We start from the raw sequence: 19,328 nt of genomic DNA on the forward strand, positions 1-19,328 counted from the left end.
CTGAAACAGAGAAGTGAAGGGCCTTTAGAAAGTTAAAGTCTAAGTACAGATTATATGTCAAATTTCTGAATGGTTTTCAGACTTTTATATTGAAGTCTGGAACCAATTCTGCACATTTCTTTAATATGCAAGAGTCTGCTATGAGGTAAAACGTACTGCTGAGCGGTCCAATGCAGCTAAGCACATTCCTAAAGATCATATCTGTATGTATTCCAGGATCCTTCCACAGACTTGGTACAGTGAACTCCAAGCCTTATTTAAGAGATATTCTGCTTCTATTATATCCTGCACAGGATTGGGGAACCATGAAATTGCCATAGAGAGATAAGTTGCTCCTTAGAAAGTAGACGTTTGGATAACTCCCTATGATCTCAGAAAGGCTACTGCCAACACACAGACCTTGGTAAAACCCTCCAGGACTGCAGAAAGTCAAAAGAGCAGTTCTACACAGGGGTAATGTTTTTTTTATACATCACAGCTCAGAGGTACTCCTGAATAGATTGGATGAATAGTATCATAGAAATAAACATCTTCCGGCACAGTTAAAATAAATTAATTTTAGGAGCTCTAGCCAATACTAGGAAGAGAAAGGGCCTTTTCTCTTCAACTTTGTGGGAAAACAGGAAAAAAAGAAAAAAAAAAAAGTGTTTTACTGAAGAAAGGAAGCAATGATGGGCAAGGTTTTGAACAGGAGTTAGACACCATCTTTGCTGCAGTCTTCCTTTTGAGATACAAAGGTTGTCTTACTGTTTTAATTATTTGCTAGGAATTTTGGACATGTACATAAAACAGAAATGTCTTTAAATGATAACCAACAACACAGCAACTGATCAACAGAAATTGCGTACAACTGTATGTGATGCAAGTGAAATTGCTCTACAAGTTATCTTCATAGGAGCTAAAAGTGATGCAGAAGTATAGTTCTGAGTATTCTGTGAACTGTAAAACTCCATACAGAGCGCAGAGTAGTCAGCAGTATAAAGAGCTCAGAGTACACATGTACAGTATGTATGATAAAGTGTGGAAGAGCTATATTTGTTTTCTCCACTAACCAAGAAAAGACAAGACTATGTTCACTGAATGAGGATTAAACAGCAGTAGTAAGGAAGCATATCTGACAAAAGCTTCCTGTGTTAAGCTCACCACATGATGAGGGAACACAGTGTTAAAATTCCTCTTGTGAGAGCTGTGACAGTGTAGTAGTTAAACACTGCAGGGAGACTGTCCTGCTTGTTATACAGAGACTGGACTGAGTCACTCCTTACTTAAAGTTGCAGCCTGGTATTTCTACCGGACAGCTGTGTTTTGCTTTTACCGTGCATCACTGTGAGGCATCAATAAGACACCACTTTAACTTACATGTCAATTTAATGTTAAATACTGCTACCTAACAGCACTTTTACAGCACAGTTACTTTTATACCAGAATATGTGAAAAATCTCCCAATGTATCTATCTGGACTTACGAAAGAAGAACTGGAATATTTTTTTTCATTCAAATTACTTATAGTCACAATAGAATGCTGTGGTTAAAACATGTATAAACTTCTACTTTTTTTTTCATGCAGATTTCTATTAATGCCCAGATTAAGAAATCTAAGACCATATTAAAGGTCCTTTTTAGTTCCTCCAGTCCTTCACACAAAGAATGAGGCAAAGAACTCTGCAAGCTCTGCTTAAAAGGACTAAGAAATAATAACAAAAAAATTAGTACAACTTTGGTTTCCTTCCTAAGACTAAAATGACTGCTCATATTCAAAGAATTGCAATTTCCTTAAATACACTTACTATAACTTTAGTCCTCAGACAAACAAGGTATTTCACAGCTCTTAAAATACTTAAGATTACAGATTGCTTCATTATTCATTACAGCAAAAAAGTTTCTCTGTCCACTATAAATTCATTTCCTTGAAACTATCTTGTCATTACACATTAAAGAGTACAAAACAAAACCCCACTATAATTTCTAGTTTCCATTCACTATTGTTGTTAGCCTGAAGCAATCTCCTACATTGCACATTCCAACTACAATTCGAATCTTTCATAATATTCCTCTTAAGATCATATACTCTAATTTATACAGTTCACACAAACTACTCAGATTCTGAGTTTATAGAATGGCTTTATTATTTCAGTACTGATATTCTGGAAACAGAAATGAAAGTTTCTTTAAGCTCACTTTAGTTCTTTTGGATCATTTGCTTTTGTAAACTCAGTATCATTCACGGAATTCACCAGGTTAAAAATATTTAAAGATTACTGTAGTAGTTCTGCACAAGTAACTGTCTGTAAGTCTTTTTAATAACATGTTGCTGTTGTTTCAAAATTCAAACTTCATAGCTACACTAATCTGCCTTTATATAGCATTAATTGGAGGAAAAGCACTACAAAGACAAAAAAAAATTATAGGCAATTGATATGCTCTTACAGACAGTGAAAACTGAGCAACCAGGCAATAATCAGAACCGATTTAACGCTGGATTTATTACACCATGACTTTTTTAGCACTCTTTTTAGTTCTTGATAAACAATATCAATTATTCATTTTAATTGACCCCAGAACATATATTTCTTATATCCTCCAGTGAGATCATATTTAAATAGCCCTTTATCTTTTATCTTGCTTTGAGTATCTTTATCTTTCTTTAAAGTATGTGGCACCTTTCAATCTGATAAATGACTGAATAAACTGCAGAATAATCTCTCAGGGAAACTGTACTTCCAGCTGTGAACTACAACTTGATTAATCCAAAGAGATAATTATCATTTTGCACTTGATGTATTTACCAAACATGAATGCCTTTGTTTAGTAACTGCATTGGAGCTTCACCAAAAAAAGTAAAAAAAAAAAATCCAACAAAAAACAAACCCATCTAATAATGAATATGATTTCTTGTATAGTAACCTTCAAAGTAATGCATGGACTGGATTCCCCAAAGAATGGGAGTCAGCACTGTAGCCAATTTTTAAAGCATCTCAAAATATTAAGTCTTATGATTTATTAGTATATAAATGGTGTAACACTCTGCACTACAGTGGTAGGAAATAAAATTAAATTGTCTTTCTAGTCAATATAATCACCCAGTTAGATATTCACTGTCTCACAAAGGCATTGTCTTGAATTTGGCTTCTTGAAAATACATGTGAAAATTAAGAAACTACACTGTATTTACAAATGGGACCCTCTCATATTAGAACAAATAGAAATAAATCTCATCATAAGTAAATATAAGTAAATATTGCAATATGAATTTCTGCAAAATGAGCTCATACAATATAAATGAGCTATTTGGTTAAAAAAAAAAAAAAAAAAGAAAATTAAAAAGAAAAAGAAAAAATCTTTCCTTGGGTAGAGAATTTTGTTAGCATCACCGTTTAAAGACTGTAAAAAACTGTTTATGCTTTTCAAGAGATTCATCAATTTGAGACATTTCATAGCTGAAGTAACTTTTTCCTTCTCAGTTCTGACATAAATAAATAAATAAATAAATAAATAAGAGTAGCATGATAATATTTATCAGGCAGAGCAGAAAAATAGAAGGGAAACTGAATGATTTCTGTTTATTGCACGACTGACTAATCCAAAGGGAAGTTACCAGGTTTTATGTAAAGAGCTATGATTCCATTTCTGTGACATACCTCCTCTTAATACTACAAGACAATTTGAAGTAAGATAATTCATTCTGAAGGATTCACAATCAGCTTATGATGCAAAAGACAATAAATCGAAGGTAAAGGGTACTTAGAGATTCAGTGGAATCTCAGCAAAGTTTAAGTTTCTATGTATTGGAAACAAGCTAGTTATTATTTACATTCAAACTGTGGAGTAAGTGCACTTTGCATATGTACAAATATATGTGTCAATCAGACCACCTTTGTTAGCTACTTACTTGTATAAGTGAGCTGAAATCCTTGGTCAGTATCGGACCCATTGGTATTAAATTCTATCCACAGGTGGTTAGAGGTGCTGTTAAGAATGACTCCCATCATTTCATTCTTGGTGAAGGCTCCCAGAGAACGAGAAGAACTATCTTTTCCATCATAGACCTTGAAGAAACAAAATAATAGGATGAAACTGGACATTGGAATTTGTGAATCTGCATATCTGAAAAACTTTATACACTTCAAAGTTAGCTATGCATCGCAAACTTCTTGTGGAGGTATATACCACTCTAAAAATTCTATTTCTTGGTTATAACATTCAGTAAAATAGAAAGTATTATGTCACCCTTCAAGATTTTCTAAGGTTTCATAACTTCAGATTTTTTTCATGATCACTTAGAAACACTAATAGAAGTATAATTTGTGTTCTTTCCCCTCTGATATCAAAAAGCAGAAATGAGGTATTTAAGACAATATATCACATATATCAATATGTCCCAATAGTCCTCTGTTGTTTTTGTTTGTTTGGTTTTGGTTCCGTTTGGTTTTTGTCTAAAAAACAAAAACAAAAACAAACAAAAAACAACCCAGATTTAAAAATATAAATTGTTCTTGAATTATAAAAACAATAAAAATCACCTGTATTTTTTCATTAAAAAATAGGCAAATATAAAGTGTGTTTCACACTTCATCATGTGGACATTTTTACAAAAGTAATGAACGTGATTCTCTGGTTTTTAATCTGAAGAGAAAGACAATTCACCCCCAATGCCAACTTCCTTAAGAAATCGAATAAATCTGATGCAAAAGCTGCAACAAAGATCTCATGCTCTAGGTCTTCATATCTTCATTCTCAGACCTTGTGGTATAATGAGGATTTATCCTGATTCCAGCCAGAAGAAGGTGGTGACTGATTTAACAACCTAAATTCCTGCATCTGAGTTACAGAAAACACTTCCTTATTTGAATGTCCTCTTCCATGTATGAACAAAAGGATGGATCATTGCAACAACATTTATAGACGATTACCAATATTCAGAAGCAGAGCTACTTCCCCAGGAAAATACCATCGTATTATCAATAAGTGAATGTTTTCAAAGTAACACATTCATAATATGTGCTGCTGTTAACAATTATCAATAGTAACACACATAAAGATTTTTGAAGATAAAATCAAATTTTTTGTTTCATAAATATATATAAATAAGAACTTTCCCTTAAAGATTTTGTACAATAATACACTGCACTATTCATTCATAGAACAACATTTCGTCTTTTAACTAAGGCAAAAATTGTCCTATAATAGGTCACGTAGATAAGCCATTGCCATTCATACTGTACTAGTAGCATCAAAATAATGCCTCCAAACTTCTACTCTTGTCCAGGGCCAGAATTATAGAACTCTTTCACTGCCTGATTATGCTTTATCAGAGCTGAAAATCTACTATATAAAAAAAAGCCGAACACATTCACTCCAAGATTCTTGAATGCCATTTTCATTATATATTCAGAAAACACAGATATATTTTACTTGGTTTCAGAGATTCATTTATTAGTTTGAATGAAAAGGTGGACTTTAGATTGGTATTAATAGTAAGTACTCTCTAAAAGTAAGTGCTAATATAAATGGGACTTTTATTCATCTTTAAAAGAAAAAGAAGTTAATAACTACGATTGTCCAGACGTCCTACTCTAATGATATTCTATGCTACTGACTTTGCAGATACTCTTGCTATCTGACGATCAGCAAGTTAAATCATAATCTCTATCAAGATTAATCAAGACACAAATGAAAATGCCACTTTATGAAATAAAAATAAGATATAAGGAGTGAAATGAAAGTGGCTGCTGTTAACACTTTAGACATTATGTACATCTCTAGTCTAGTAAGTGAGACCAGTGGTCAAAACATATAAGGATCAAACCTCAACCATCTACACAAATAATTAATTTCATAATAATTTATTTGAATTGCCCCAGGAAAAGGTTTACTCCAACCCAGCCAACATTCACCCAAACAATTCTTGGTCATGGTTTTGCCTTGGACAAGGATTTCTTCCAGCAGGCATCTTGTGTGCAACCCCTGTGCTCTGGTATTTGAAGGAGATCTGACATGCGTGATTGTCTCTGGAACCAGGAACATATTAACACACTTTTACATTATTATTGTAGTGCATATGCCTTACTCATGTAGGATAACCAATTTCAAATATAATTCACATACTCCAATTACCAAATACTCTTTTTTCCTCTGTCATGAAGCAAAAAGGAAGATATTTGGCCAAAGAGCTGAAAAACATGGAATTGTATTCTAGTGTTACAGTTGCCTTGAAAAAATTTGCACTGAGACAGAGATTCTACTGTTAAAAAATCAGTTTAAAGAATTAAGTATTTCAAGAGATTGCTAAAATAGACAGACCAGGAAGCTCAGGCATCAGTGAGTAAGTGAGGGTAAGCTTTAAAATAATCAGCTGATCTAAATATTATGTAATTATAAACTTTCTTTACTTGAGCTCTGATGTTTATCTCCCTAAATCAAGTTCAAACTTCACTACATTTATAGAAAGCTTTACCCATGACTTACAGTCATTAACTTTGCAGTATATTCTCCTTGAAATCACTCATCTTTACCCCTTCTCATGCATGCAATCTTACTGATGTCAGAAATTCTTTGCAAATTATTTTTTATTCCCTCTGTACTACTTAACCTCAATATTCAGGTGACTTTTAGAATTCTTACTTGTGCCAACAGAAAACCCAGATAAACACATGCAATTCAAGCTAGTTTTATGTTTTAAAAGCAAGTAAAGAGTGCCAGAGTACAGCCAGAACTCGATTATCCACACAATATTTATTCAACAAACAGTTAAAGCAGACCTACTGACTCACAAATCTTTTCTGAGGGTACAGAAGAAATGTAGAGGCCAGGGACTATTTCCAAGAGGAAGTTTAAGTGAGCCACCTTGTTTCATAAGAGTTTAATTTTATGGATGTATTCAGATTGTGGAATTTGGCCTTGGGGACAGTAGAGAATGATCACGGCATTGTTTAGTGCACTAAGATAAATGTATCCAGGACATTTAGGGAAGCTTTGTTTCTCCTAAACATTCGCGAGGAACTGAGAGAAGTGCTTGCAGCTGCTAGGGTGAAAAAACGCAAGAAAGAGGATCGTGCTACTGTTATTTGTGAAGAGAAATCTCACGGTAATGGTGCTAATGTATGTGCATCTGCTAACAGAATGTAAAAACAACTGAAGGAGAACAAAAAGCTGACTGGATTTTCTTAAACTGTAGTTTCATATTCTGATAGTAAAAATATTTACAATTAAACTTTGATATTTTCCTGAACTTTATGGCATCCCAAACAAAAATGTTTTTTAAATTTTGCTTGACCACTTTGACCACTCTTATTGTAAAAATCTTCTTCCATTTGTCCACTCTGCTCTATGTTGCTTTGAAATCATTTCCCTTTGTCCTATCAAAACTGTTAAAGAGCCTCCCAGCTTCTTTCTTATAGATACTGAAAGGCTGCTATCAAGTCTCCTCAGAGCCTTCTCTTCTCCAGGCTGAACAGCCACAGCTCTCTCAGCCTGTCCTCGCAGGGGAGGTGTTCCATACCTGAGAACATTTTTGTGGTCCTCTTTTGGATGCACTCCAGGAGGACCACATCTCTCCTGTACGAAGTAGATGCACACACTTCTTTACATAGTACTAAGTGAAATTTCAGAGTTTATTGTTGCAGAAGAGTACACAATATCAAGTGATTAAAATGGCTGCCTGAGTTCAAAGACATGTCCATAACAGATGATGAAGAAATAGACAGCAAAATGTAATCTTACTTTATGCAACAGCTGGGGACACCAGGGGAACATAAGGGAATGGAGCACAGATAAGCAACCAGGCTAGTTTATTTTGCCTAAATAATATCTCCCATTATCTTCATTAGAGAAAGAATACTGAGACAGGTGGACATTTCAGTCAACTTACCAAGGTAACTCCTAGTTCTGTAAGATAACTGGTACTGATCTGGAAAACAAAATTCTTGCTGTCATCCTATGCTAGGCTGTTATATTATTCTCTGCTTTCAGCTAGCAGATTTTAAATCGCCACATTTTAAAGCATCTCTCCTTAGTGACAATCAAGCAATGAATATAATCTCATGATGCACTGCAAGACTACAAAGAACATTTCAGCCTAGAAAGAGATCTTCAATAGGATAATTATTTCTTATTCTTATGTCACAGAATAAATAAGAAGCTGCATAGAAATGTATATAAAATCTGAACTCTAAAATACCCTAGCCAGGCTGTCACCAATATAAATTAAAAAAAAAAAAAGGACAAAATCTCGAATATTAACAGTCAACTGTATGCTCAGTTTAATCTTCACCACATTTTCAGTTAAGATAGTGGCCTGCTCCAATTGGAAGTCTTCCAGGTAATAACTAATTAAGATACTAGTGCTTTCATAGATCAAGAAGTAATAGACATTATTTCTAAAAATGCAGGTTATAAAGAGGCTATGGTGAGAGAGTTTATTTGGGTGAATAGCAGTTGTGCTATGCCAGTTGCCTCAGAAATATAAAACAGGCCTTGCAGTTCAGACATAGCAACAATTTTGCCTTTACCCTTTACTTGCTTTGCTTCCTCAGAAGTAATGTGCTTACGCATTTATGAAAGAAGAAAGTATGTGACAGATTGCCCACAACAGCATTCTCACTATTAAATTTTCTTTCTTACATCCCTAGCGAGTAACTCTAAGTATTCTTGTCATTACTCATGAAGAGTTCTGAAGGATAACTGAGTAAGTTCATTGTTAGCTTAGAGTTTTCTAAGATTTTGTTGTTGTTCAGGCAGTCTACTAAATTATTTATAAACTAGGTATGTGTAAAGCTTCTGAGAAACTTAAGTACAGTATCCAAGCTGCTCAGTGGTCAATTAAGTAAGCTCTTCTGTGTCTGCTGCATCTATTCAGAGCTTTACGGGATCTACAGTGCCAAATCAAGGAATGTGGGAGCAAAGAACAATGTAGACTACATTTTTACCTACCTACTCAGTTCTCTTTGGTCTAAAAGAAAAGCCGTAAGAAAAGATCCTGCAGCACTATATTCAGCACAGCCACACAGGCATAGAGGCCTTTATTATCAGTGACTTTTAAAGATTAAAGATGGAGAAAGCACTGTTCTTTTAACTATTATATTTGAATACTGTTTGAGTTTTTTAAAGATTTGCTTATTTCATAGTTTAATCCAGTCTGTACTTAAAAAAACCCACAAGTATATAAAAAACATATATATGTATCTGTATTAGTAAAGAAGGTACTTAAAGGGACAATACAGGAAATGCATTAATTTGTCATGCATTTACATATGGAGATGGAATAATAGATAAAAGCATAGCAAGAAAAATTTCCTTTATCATACAGTTATCTCAAAATATTTGTGGAAAGTACAAATGAAAATACTAAGATCAGGTTAGAAATAACATGCTAAATGAGTTGCTGTGATATCCTGATATCCCCAGTTGTTACTGACTGAATTGACAGCACTGAGTAATTTGAGTATCAATTAAAACAGAAAAATTAGAGACATGAACTTGAGAAAGTAATTTTAGTATATGTTCAACATTCCAGATGAATATCATGATTTTCATTATATAAAAGAATATGGCAGCCATTATTTAAATTAAAAAGATTATTAATACATGGGAGAAAAGTACATTTTCAAAATTTGAAGTTATTTAGGATGCGTTTCAAACATTACCTACAAAGTAAGAGTAAAAGAAAGTAAGCTACCTTCTGTCATTACAGTTTTAGTCAATATTACAGTACTGGAGAGTCAGGTGATCTAGTCCAACTCCCTGCTCAAGAAAGGACACCTAGAGAAATACATGTACCTAGAACAATTACAATAACATACATTGGCTAGCTTCTTTCTATCCAAATGAGCAAATTAAATAATTTTTCCAAAATTGCCTATTATGCACAAGACAAATAATATTCTATCTACAATTAAAAACCATCTTTCTTCAAAGCAATCCCAGAAATACATTTACAAATATCACCACGCATTGAAAATAACACACTTTAGCTCACTTTAGCTTTCAAAATTTAAGTATGCATTTTAGGTTTTCTATTCAGATTTACATACTGTGTAAATAATATTTCCAGAAATACAATTGAACATTTAATATTCCCTATATTCAGATAGAATTTAAATTTAGTGGGAAAAAACAAACAAACAAACAAAAAGATCAAAATGGTTAGTATTGAGTCAATCATATAATGTGAACATTCAGCACAGCAGAAAGTGAGATGATTTGCTTTTTACCTTAACCGTGTCTCCCTCATGCAGCTGAAAGCTCCTTGCTCTAAGATGGATCCCTTTTCCAGCCTCAGTTTCAATTTTATAGATACATTCATGGTTGTTGTCATAGTTAGATGGAAAATTTGGAGACAACAATGTTCCTTCATTTCCAGAGACAGTTGCTCCACATTCAGCTAAAGAAAACAGACACACAAACAAACAAACAAAAAAAAGTGAATTATCCATTTCAAGATAATATAGGCAATTTTTAGAAATATTTAGCCTATACGATAACTAACTTGCTATGGATACCTAGGAAAAAGACATTTCTGTTGGATTTCACCTACAGGACAAACACCTAAAAATCCTACCTAAGATGCTATCCCCAGAACTTCACTAGGTTAACGTACACTTAAGGGCTTTTATCTAGCATCTAATGATCCCTTGGTCCTCACATTAGGCTGATCTGTAATTCAGCCTAGCTGGAGTCCATAAAAATTCCATAAAATTATTCTGTTGAAATAAGCACTAGAAAAAAACAGATAATAATTTGCTGAGATAAAGTAGTCTGGCAATAAATCAAAAGCATTCAAATAGTATTTCCACTAGATATGAAACAACAACAACAAAAAAAACCAACAAAATAAATCAACGATTATTCATATTAGTCAGCACCAAACAACTCCTTTCTTTTTTAGGTAAATATTGGGAGAGTCCTTTTCACAGCCACCCGTAGCATGAACTTAGAGACACTTTCAGGAGTAGAATTTTAGTTACTACTACACAGTAAAGAAAAGAGTAGAGTAGAGGAAGAATGATGTGTTTCAGCCTATTGGCTCAGGTTGAGTTCTAAATAAACACTATTCCATGTCTGCAGTGTACATTTCATCACATCCAAAAAAATAAAAGAAATAAAAAAAGAAGAGCGATACATTGTTCAAACAAATATTCAAAGTGATTAAAAATGGCCTAAAAGCACCTTATAAAACATTAAGTTAAGGTAAAATACTGATATGAATGTACAACTTTAAAGGAAATTTTATTATTTCTGCCTCATTTTTTCCCATCTAAGGATAAAATATGCTGTATTGAATCCAGGTTTTCACATAATCATTATTCAGACCTTATTAAGAGTTTGACATAAATAATTAAAAAGACATTAATGTATACCAACAGATATTTTTAGAGAAAAAGAGGTGATTGTTTAAAATTCTCTCTTTCTTTATTTTTCCTGGATATTTTAAAAAGAGTCTTAAGGCTTATAGGACATTATGATATTCATTTAAGGAAGTGTGCGGTTACAATTTTGTGTGAACATGAGTATAGTTTATCCGTTATATGTGTAAAGAATCATTCTGAAAATACAGTATGAAGTTACACAAGAAAGATATACCTTAAAATAAACAAATTATTTTAAACATATTCAGTGAATGATGCACATTTCATATTTACATATCAAATATCTAAAAATCTTGGATTTGAATTTCAGAGGCCTTGATACACATGATCAAAGTTATGTGCTTTTCACTTTTGAAGAGGCTGAAGCTAGTGAATTATTCTGTACTTCCTCTCTTCAATAAAACCAAAGAAAGCAAAAGAAGAAGGAGGAGATTGTGAAGAATGATAGGGTAGATAACAGCAGGACAAGGGGCAGTGGTTTTAAGTTGAGGAAGATTTAGTTGGATGTCAGGGGGAAGTTCTTTACAGAGAGAGTGGTGATGTGCTGGAACAGGCTGCCCAGAGAGGTTGTGGATGCCCCATCCCTGGAGGTGTTCAAGGCCAGATTGGATGGGGCCCTGGGCAGCCTGGTCTAGTATTAGATGTGGAGGTTGGAGGCCTTGGCTGTGGCAGGGGGGTTGGAGATTCATGATCCTTGAGGTTCCTTCCAGCCTGGGCCATTCTGTGATTCTGTGAGGAATACATGAAAAGCTGGAAGAAAAGTAGAAAGCAGTAAAGAAAGGAAAAAGCCACAGTCTTGGAGTATTTTTCCTTTATGTTTGGCCTCTCTTTATGCAAGGTGAAGGAGGAAATCTACTGTAAATTGGCTCAGGATTCTTGATTTAAGAGATAAGTTAGAAATCACTTTCTGCATAGTTGAACTGTTCCTTTGTAAGGGAAAGTGGCATGCAAGTCTATAGTAACTTTACATTGTTTGGAAATTGCAAAGAACACTGGAAGACTGAAAAATGAACTATTTAATTGTATATAGACTTATACATAATATGCACTTCTTTGGTAAAAGATGTGTCAAATATGAGACCCATATTACGCATGGATTTATAAATACATATATTTTTTGTGTGTATATGTGCATATATAGCTATTTTTCCATTTGATTTTGAGGGAGTAGGTGGAAATAATTAAGTTTATAGCATGTAATTCAAAGCAGTGCCAAAAAGAATGCCAGACAAATTTAGACCCTTACTGCTCCATGTCTTGTGCTCACAGAACCAATACTCTAAGCAATCCTCACACAAACAGATGTTTACCTAAGCAAATCACAGAATGACTTGAATTGGAAGGCACCTCAAGGATCATTAGGATCCAACCCCCCCTGTTGCAGTCAGGGTTGCCAACCACTAGACCAAGTACTAGGGTCCATTCAACCTGACCTTGAACACTTTCTTCCAAAATGGGATACACTACAGGTTGTTCTCTGGGCAACCTGTTCCAGTATCTCACTACCTTCTCTGCGAAAAACTACCCTGGTATCTAATGTAAATATTTCCTCCTTTGATTTAAAACCATCCCCCCTTCTTCCACCACTAACTAGCTGTGTAAAAAGTTGGATTCCCTCCTGTTTATAATCTCCCTTTACATATTGGAAGGTCTCAATTATGTGGTCTCCCTGGAGCCTTCTCTTCTCCAGTTTAAACAAGCCCAACTCCCTCAGACTATCTTTGCAATACAGAAGCTCCAGCCCTCTGACCATCTTTGTAGTCCTCCTCTGGACCCTCTCCAAAAGCTCCACATCTTTCTTGTGCTGGGAGCCCCAGACCTGGATGCAATAATCCAGATGGGGCAGCACAAGGGCAGAATAGAGAGGGACCATTACCTCCCTTGACCTGCTGACCACCTTTCTTTTCATTCTTTTCATGCAGCACAGAATAGCATTGGCTTTCCAAGCTGCAATTCACACTGTTAAAGATAATTGACAGGGTATTTATTCTCCATTGCAGCTGCACTGGTTTTACCATTACCTTCCTCCACCAAATAAATAAAATATAAAAGTAAAATGCTGAAGCAGAAAATAAAAATACTGTGTTTTTCTTACATGATGTTCACATAGCATCATACGTTTTGCTTCAATGACTGGATGTTAACCACTGTTAACCATAAGGCACATGCAGTAACAGAAAAATTGCACAATGAAACTTCCTGAATCTGGACGTGGTCAAATTTCCTATTCTGATAAATATATGCTTCAAATTTTTATACTATGAGAATTTGTATCTGTGAGTAATGATAATAATATATAAGTCAGCAATAATAAAGATTAGAATATAAACATATTACATTAACTAATGTAATATTACCACCCTTCTAAAGTACATTACTTTCTGCAGTAAGCAGATATGCTGTTTTCTGTTGCAATCAAGTATTTACTGAAATTCAGTTACAGTGCAAAATTGTTCTAAATCAAGTCAGCACTCATGTACCTACTACCTGTCCTATCCAACAGTATTCTCTTATAGGTGCATATTACCCTTTCTCAGATAACTTGCAGATATTATAACCTGCCATTTCCTTCTTAAATCATGCCAAAAAGTTGTTCCAGTCAAGCTTTTCAATGCATCTCATCTGCCAATAAATCACCAACTCAGCCTCCATAAGGACTTACAAAGCAAAGCAAGTCCTTTTTTAATTTCTCTCTCTGATTTGGAAAATTATCCAAAAGATAAGACAGTTCTGGTTAAGGTTTTCTTGTCACTTTTCACTAATGTTAGGATATCAAAGAAGGTCATTTTAACTGAATCACCCAATTTCTTTGCCTTGAGGAGGTTAAATGGATTTATTTATTTATTTATCAGTTATATTCAGATAAATGTTAGCTGAATCCATGGAAGATTCATTTCTCTCCAGCACTTTGGAGCTTTTGGTCTTTGTCTAGAACTTCACAGATCTAGTGCCCCAGTCCCTAAAACAACTTTCATTCATGATCAGTGCTCAGATACACTAAGCATCTTATGCTATAAAGACAGCTGAGCATTTGTATAACCTTTCCTTCACACTGCAGTATAGAAATGTGTGAGAGTTTAGAAATGTAGAACAGCAACCATGAACAACAATATGCAGCATGTAGGTTTGTCAACAGGAAAACCTTATGTGTATCTCCCCTTTTTTATGCACCAGAATTTTACTGAATGGTACAAGAAATGCCATGTTATTTACTCTAAAATACTGACAGTAAATAGTACTGTTAAAGCTTTTTCATCCAGTAATTAACACATACAGCCAAAATACGTGCCACCTAAAGTCAATTTATTTCTCTTCCCTAGGAATTTTAAGCATGCAACTCGTGCCTCTGATAAATGTATTAGAAAATCAGTTAGTCACAAACTGAGCAATTGTTGGCTAACTTATTTAGCATAATGGATAGGGCATTAAGTAGGAGAGGAAGAACACTTCTTCAGGGAAATTCATGCTTTAAGCAGTTGGAAAATAAGATTCTGAAATGGCTCATGACTCTTGACAACCAAACTACTACACTTGAATATTCATGTTCACCTCCATTTTTACCACCTCTGAAAAATCTTTAGTTCTTTATGCAAAAAGAAATGACAGATTTTAGCCACGTTGTCATGATCATTCTGCTAGGAGGTCTCAGCTATAATTAAAAAATCAAAGATCAAACTATGAAATGTTTGAGTAAGTAGGAGATACAACTTGTCCATTCTCAGTGGATGAAAAATATAAAACTTCGTCCAGTTCAACAGACAAATCTTATTAAGTGATCCGTAAAGATGCCTTCATTTGGCTACACAGAACTTCATTTGTCACTCACATCACTAGAATGTACAACACTTTTCAGATTCCCTCCAACTATACCTCTGTTTTTGCAAGATGCAAAATAAATTGAAATTTACAATTTTTTTTCCTATCAACATGGTTGTCACCTAAGTATTTAAAAAGAAAAGATTCATTTATCACTTTAAGTAAATTGATGTACATTTTAGGTTAAATATATATTTTAAATACATTCTTTGTCAAAAAAACAAAAACAAAAACAAAAAAAAACACAACCCAGTAATCCAAGAGTATGTACAAAAGCCTGTCTTGAGCAAAATTAGACAAAAACTAGTTGGGAATTTTATGTCAAGAAAGCAAAAGCCTGCTAATTCTTTAGGCGTCAGAAAAAATGAAAAGAAGCTGCCACTCAGAAGAATGGGAAAACTTCTCTGTTTTAGGAAAGACACAGGACAATTGTCATAACTCATAGACAGTATTTTTTGAGGCTGTTTTCTAAGAAAAAAAAAGTTGTATGACATTGAGTTTATGTTTCAAAATGTGACAAGCAGATAAAAGTAGTTAAACCTAATTCCTTATTACAACTTTAGAACCTCGAGTCTTTTTCAAAGTTAATTTTATTATTTATCATGAAATAAAAAATATCTGCCTCTGAATTCCATGGATAATACTATACTAGTGTATAAGACCTATATCCACAGGTAAGAAGTTTCAGAGGAGGAAGTACATATGCTTTATTTTCACTAGTTTCTGATTAGTCTGTTATAACCTTGTTGAGGACTGCAGCAGACTGGAATAATGCTGCCTTATTAAACTGCTCTTTCATTGCCTTGCCGGGATAGAGATTGGTCTGGAACAGACACTTGACTCCATTCTTTGTTCTTTTGCTTTAAAAAGTCACTTAAATTCTATTTACATAAATAACTTTATTTTTCTCCTTTCATTGTCTCAGTTATAGCAGGATAAAAGGAAACTGTGGAAGGCAGATCTTTTGAAGATCATCAAACACTTCCTGAATATGAACACAGAGGCTATAAAGCAAAAATAAATCCATATTCTTGAAAGGCTTTGAAATACAGTTCATGTAAAAATGTAACAATAACTTTGTTTAAAGCAAAAGTTTACTTTACTACTTTTGTGTACATTTTGCTAAAAGGTTTGACAGGATTTTAAACAGATCTTCAATGCAGAGATCAAATAAAAGTAGTATGTTGTCAGTTTAAGGGCTTCCCTGCTGCAAAGCTCTTCAATTGAGTACAGAATATCTTTGTTGTTTTTACAAAATGATGCAGCAGCTCATAAAATATGAGAACAAGATGAGCTCAGACAACTGGTAATTAAACTAATTGACTGATTGAAGAGGCTCTAAAGCCCATGCCTATGCATATGGCTTTCGTAATGTACACACAATATGACTGCTCTCAAGCACACCTTCAGATACTCAGGAGCAATGCAAGGAGATGAAGCTTCCTATTTACATGAACACCACATAAAACCAAAGCGTCTGTGAAGTTTGCAAAGTACCTCTGTCGCACAATGCCTTAACCTTTGTAATGCTTTGTCTCCAATTCTTCAGTTTTTCACCTCTGAGCCCCATACCTTTTGTTTGCACACTGCCAAGCTGTGTCAGTGTCTTCACTCCAGTATCACAAGTGCTCTTGTTTTCAACATGCACTAGTGAATTCTAAATCACCCTTGTACTGGGTATTCTGTACAGGGCAAAAAGTTTTGTCATGGATGATTAAACTGTACTGTTTTCCCCCTAATTCTCACTTTTTATCCCATGGGTTTTAGCCTACAAAAAACCACCAAGTTTACCTTGCAGCAAACCTGGTGGATCTAGCTTTCAAATTCATATCAGAATAGAGTCAATATTTTTTTTACTTCACAGCAAATATTACACAGTAATAGACATACATAAACTTAACCAATCAGTCTGAATCATACACACTATTGCCCTCTGCCCTATTCAGTGCTAACAGCATCAGACTGCCTATGACAAGATTGAGCAGGTCTGCTTACAAATAGAAGCATGCTAAGAGAAAGTAAGATGTTGGCTTTGCTACCATTGCTGTAATCATCATTGTTGCCACCAGTCTTATTGGAGAAATATTTGTCTGGCAACAGACAAATCCTTCCTCTTCCCAGCTGGTGCTCAGAAATGACTTCTTTTCTTTCTTTTTTTCTTTTTTCTTTTTTCTTTTTTCTTTTTTCTTTTTTCTTTTTTTTTTTCTTTTTTTTTTTTTCCCCAAGATAGATTTTAAATCAAAGGATGTTATCAGCAATGGATCACACTAATAAAATGTTTGCAAATAAGTCTCTCTTTATGTTCCTTAAGCAACACCAGTATCATGATGGTGAGGTTAGAAAATTTTACTAAAGACCTTACTGAAACATTGCACTGCAGTGTTGCTCCAATTGCACTCTTGCACAATCTTGCTCCACATTTTTTGTACCATTCCATTATGAAGAATAATAGAGTAAGAAAGGAAAGACAAAAGAGCACTAAAGTTCTTTCTGATGTCTGCATGCTAAGCTTTCAATCCATATATCGATGACATGAGATACTACCCAGGTTTCTCAGAACAAATTCTATCACATTAATTGGGGATCATAGGCAGAATCCAAGGCAAGGACTTCTGTAGTCCTTTTTTTTTTTTTTTTTTAGTTTTTTGTTTTCTGCCTCCTTCTTTCTAGCACTATCTAATAATGGAATATGCAGATAACATCTCTACACTATTTATCTTATCAGGAGGAAAAACAATAACAGTATCCACAACTTCAAAATGAAGAAAGAAGGCGAAAGAGAGGTTGAAAACAATTCTTGTTCCTTCTGACTATAGGTAATTAAAATTTCATGTCCAGGTCACATATTAAGGTGACTATCTCTCATATCCAAACTACTCCTTCATCTTGAAAATAGATTCAGAATGGTCACTGTGCACCAACTGATATTAAATTCTCAGTTTAATACAGACACCTAAAACCTGTAAGTAGAGATTTCCACCTCATGAGTGGCCCCACATAACTTAAATGAGTGTGTTCTCTTCATAAACACCTGCTAAAAATGAATAGTAATTCTTAAGCTTAGTTCAATGTCTCAAAAGTGAACTTCAGATTTAAATTTTACACTACACCAAATTTAAAGAAAACAATGAATCTCAAGGGTCTCAAAGAAATCTCTCAAACTATTCAGGCTAACAAGATTCCCACTTATGTTTCAGTCTCCATGGAAATTAACTCAACATTACAGTATGACAAAGTTTTTTAATTGCATTTGGTGGCTTTGCAATGAATACTAACAAAAGCGTTAAAAAGAAACAACTTCTTAAGTGTCAGCAATTTATTTTAGCACTCTATCATTAATTATTCATGTATTATTTACTATAATAACTGAACATGATAAATTAATGATATTAATGTAAGTGCCAGTGAACAATACCACAGTGAGGATTTTGCTCACTGTAAATATTAATGCAAAAAAGCAAGTACCATGTAAAATGTAACAAAAGAGCAACACCACTTCGATATGAAATAAAAAGTGTTTATTTAGTAAGATATTTGTTAAGGTATCCCGTTAAGGTTATGGAAACAAGTCTCAGGTTAGCTGAGCCAATCAACACAGGCTGGCCCAGGTGATATGTGTTTCCTGTTTGTTGTGAGCTTTCTAATACATCCACCCTTCACCGCCCCCACCCCGCTCACTTGGGAGGGGTAGAGACATCAGTTTTCTAATGGCTTGGATAGCCGTTCAGGTTCCCTGAGAGAGGCTCTAGGACCTGGGGTTTTGCTTTCCTCAAGATTCTGGAGCTTTTGTTCTGGCCACCAGTTAACTAATTTCTCTAACCTATCTGTTGTCAATCCATCCATCAAATTTCGTGGAATACCCTTTTTCCAGCCCAGAGTCCAAAGTCCATTACGTTTATGAAAGATATTCCACCTACCAGTTTTTACTGGCAATGAGACCCTTCCAGACCCACTGAGCTTTGGGTTAGGTGGCCTGGGGGCTGGCTGCTGCAAGCCTTACACCTCTTGGCTCAGATTTACTAGGAAAAGAAACCACCAGCCCATATTTTCTTCCATAGTTAATTAACTCTTGGGATACCTCCTCCCATGTCCATACTTTGCATCCTGACTGCAAATGGTTGGGGATTACAGTTTCTTCTAACACTGCCC

At 34.5% G+C, this 19,328-nt stretch overlaps 1 protein-coding gene across 1 annotated transcript in view; it reads right to left on the reverse strand.

The window, feature by feature from the left end:
- The window catches only part of CSMD1 (CUB and Sushi multiple domains 1), a 984,784-nt gene that overhangs the window by 172,670 nt on the left and 792,786 nt on the right, over nt 1-19,328 (reverse strand). The window contains exons 22-23 of the mRNA XM_052696996.1: nt 10,209-10,378; nt 3,890-4,046 (exon numbers count right to left, since the gene is read on the reverse strand). Of these exons, the coding sequence (XP_052552956.1) occupies nt 3,890-4,046; nt 10,209-10,378 (327 nt within the window). The remainder of the gene's footprint in view (nt 1-3,889; nt 4,047-10,208; nt 10,379-19,328) is intronic.

Source organism: Tympanuchus pallidicinctus, unplaced genomic scaffold (genome assembly GCF_026119805.1).
Source record: "Tympanuchus pallidicinctus isolate F22 unplaced genomic scaffold, pur_lepc_1.0 scaffold1, whole genome shotgun sequence".
In the NCBI taxonomy this organism is placed as follows: Eukaryota; Metazoa; Chordata; class Aves; order Galliformes; family Phasianidae; genus Tympanuchus; species Tympanuchus pallidicinctus.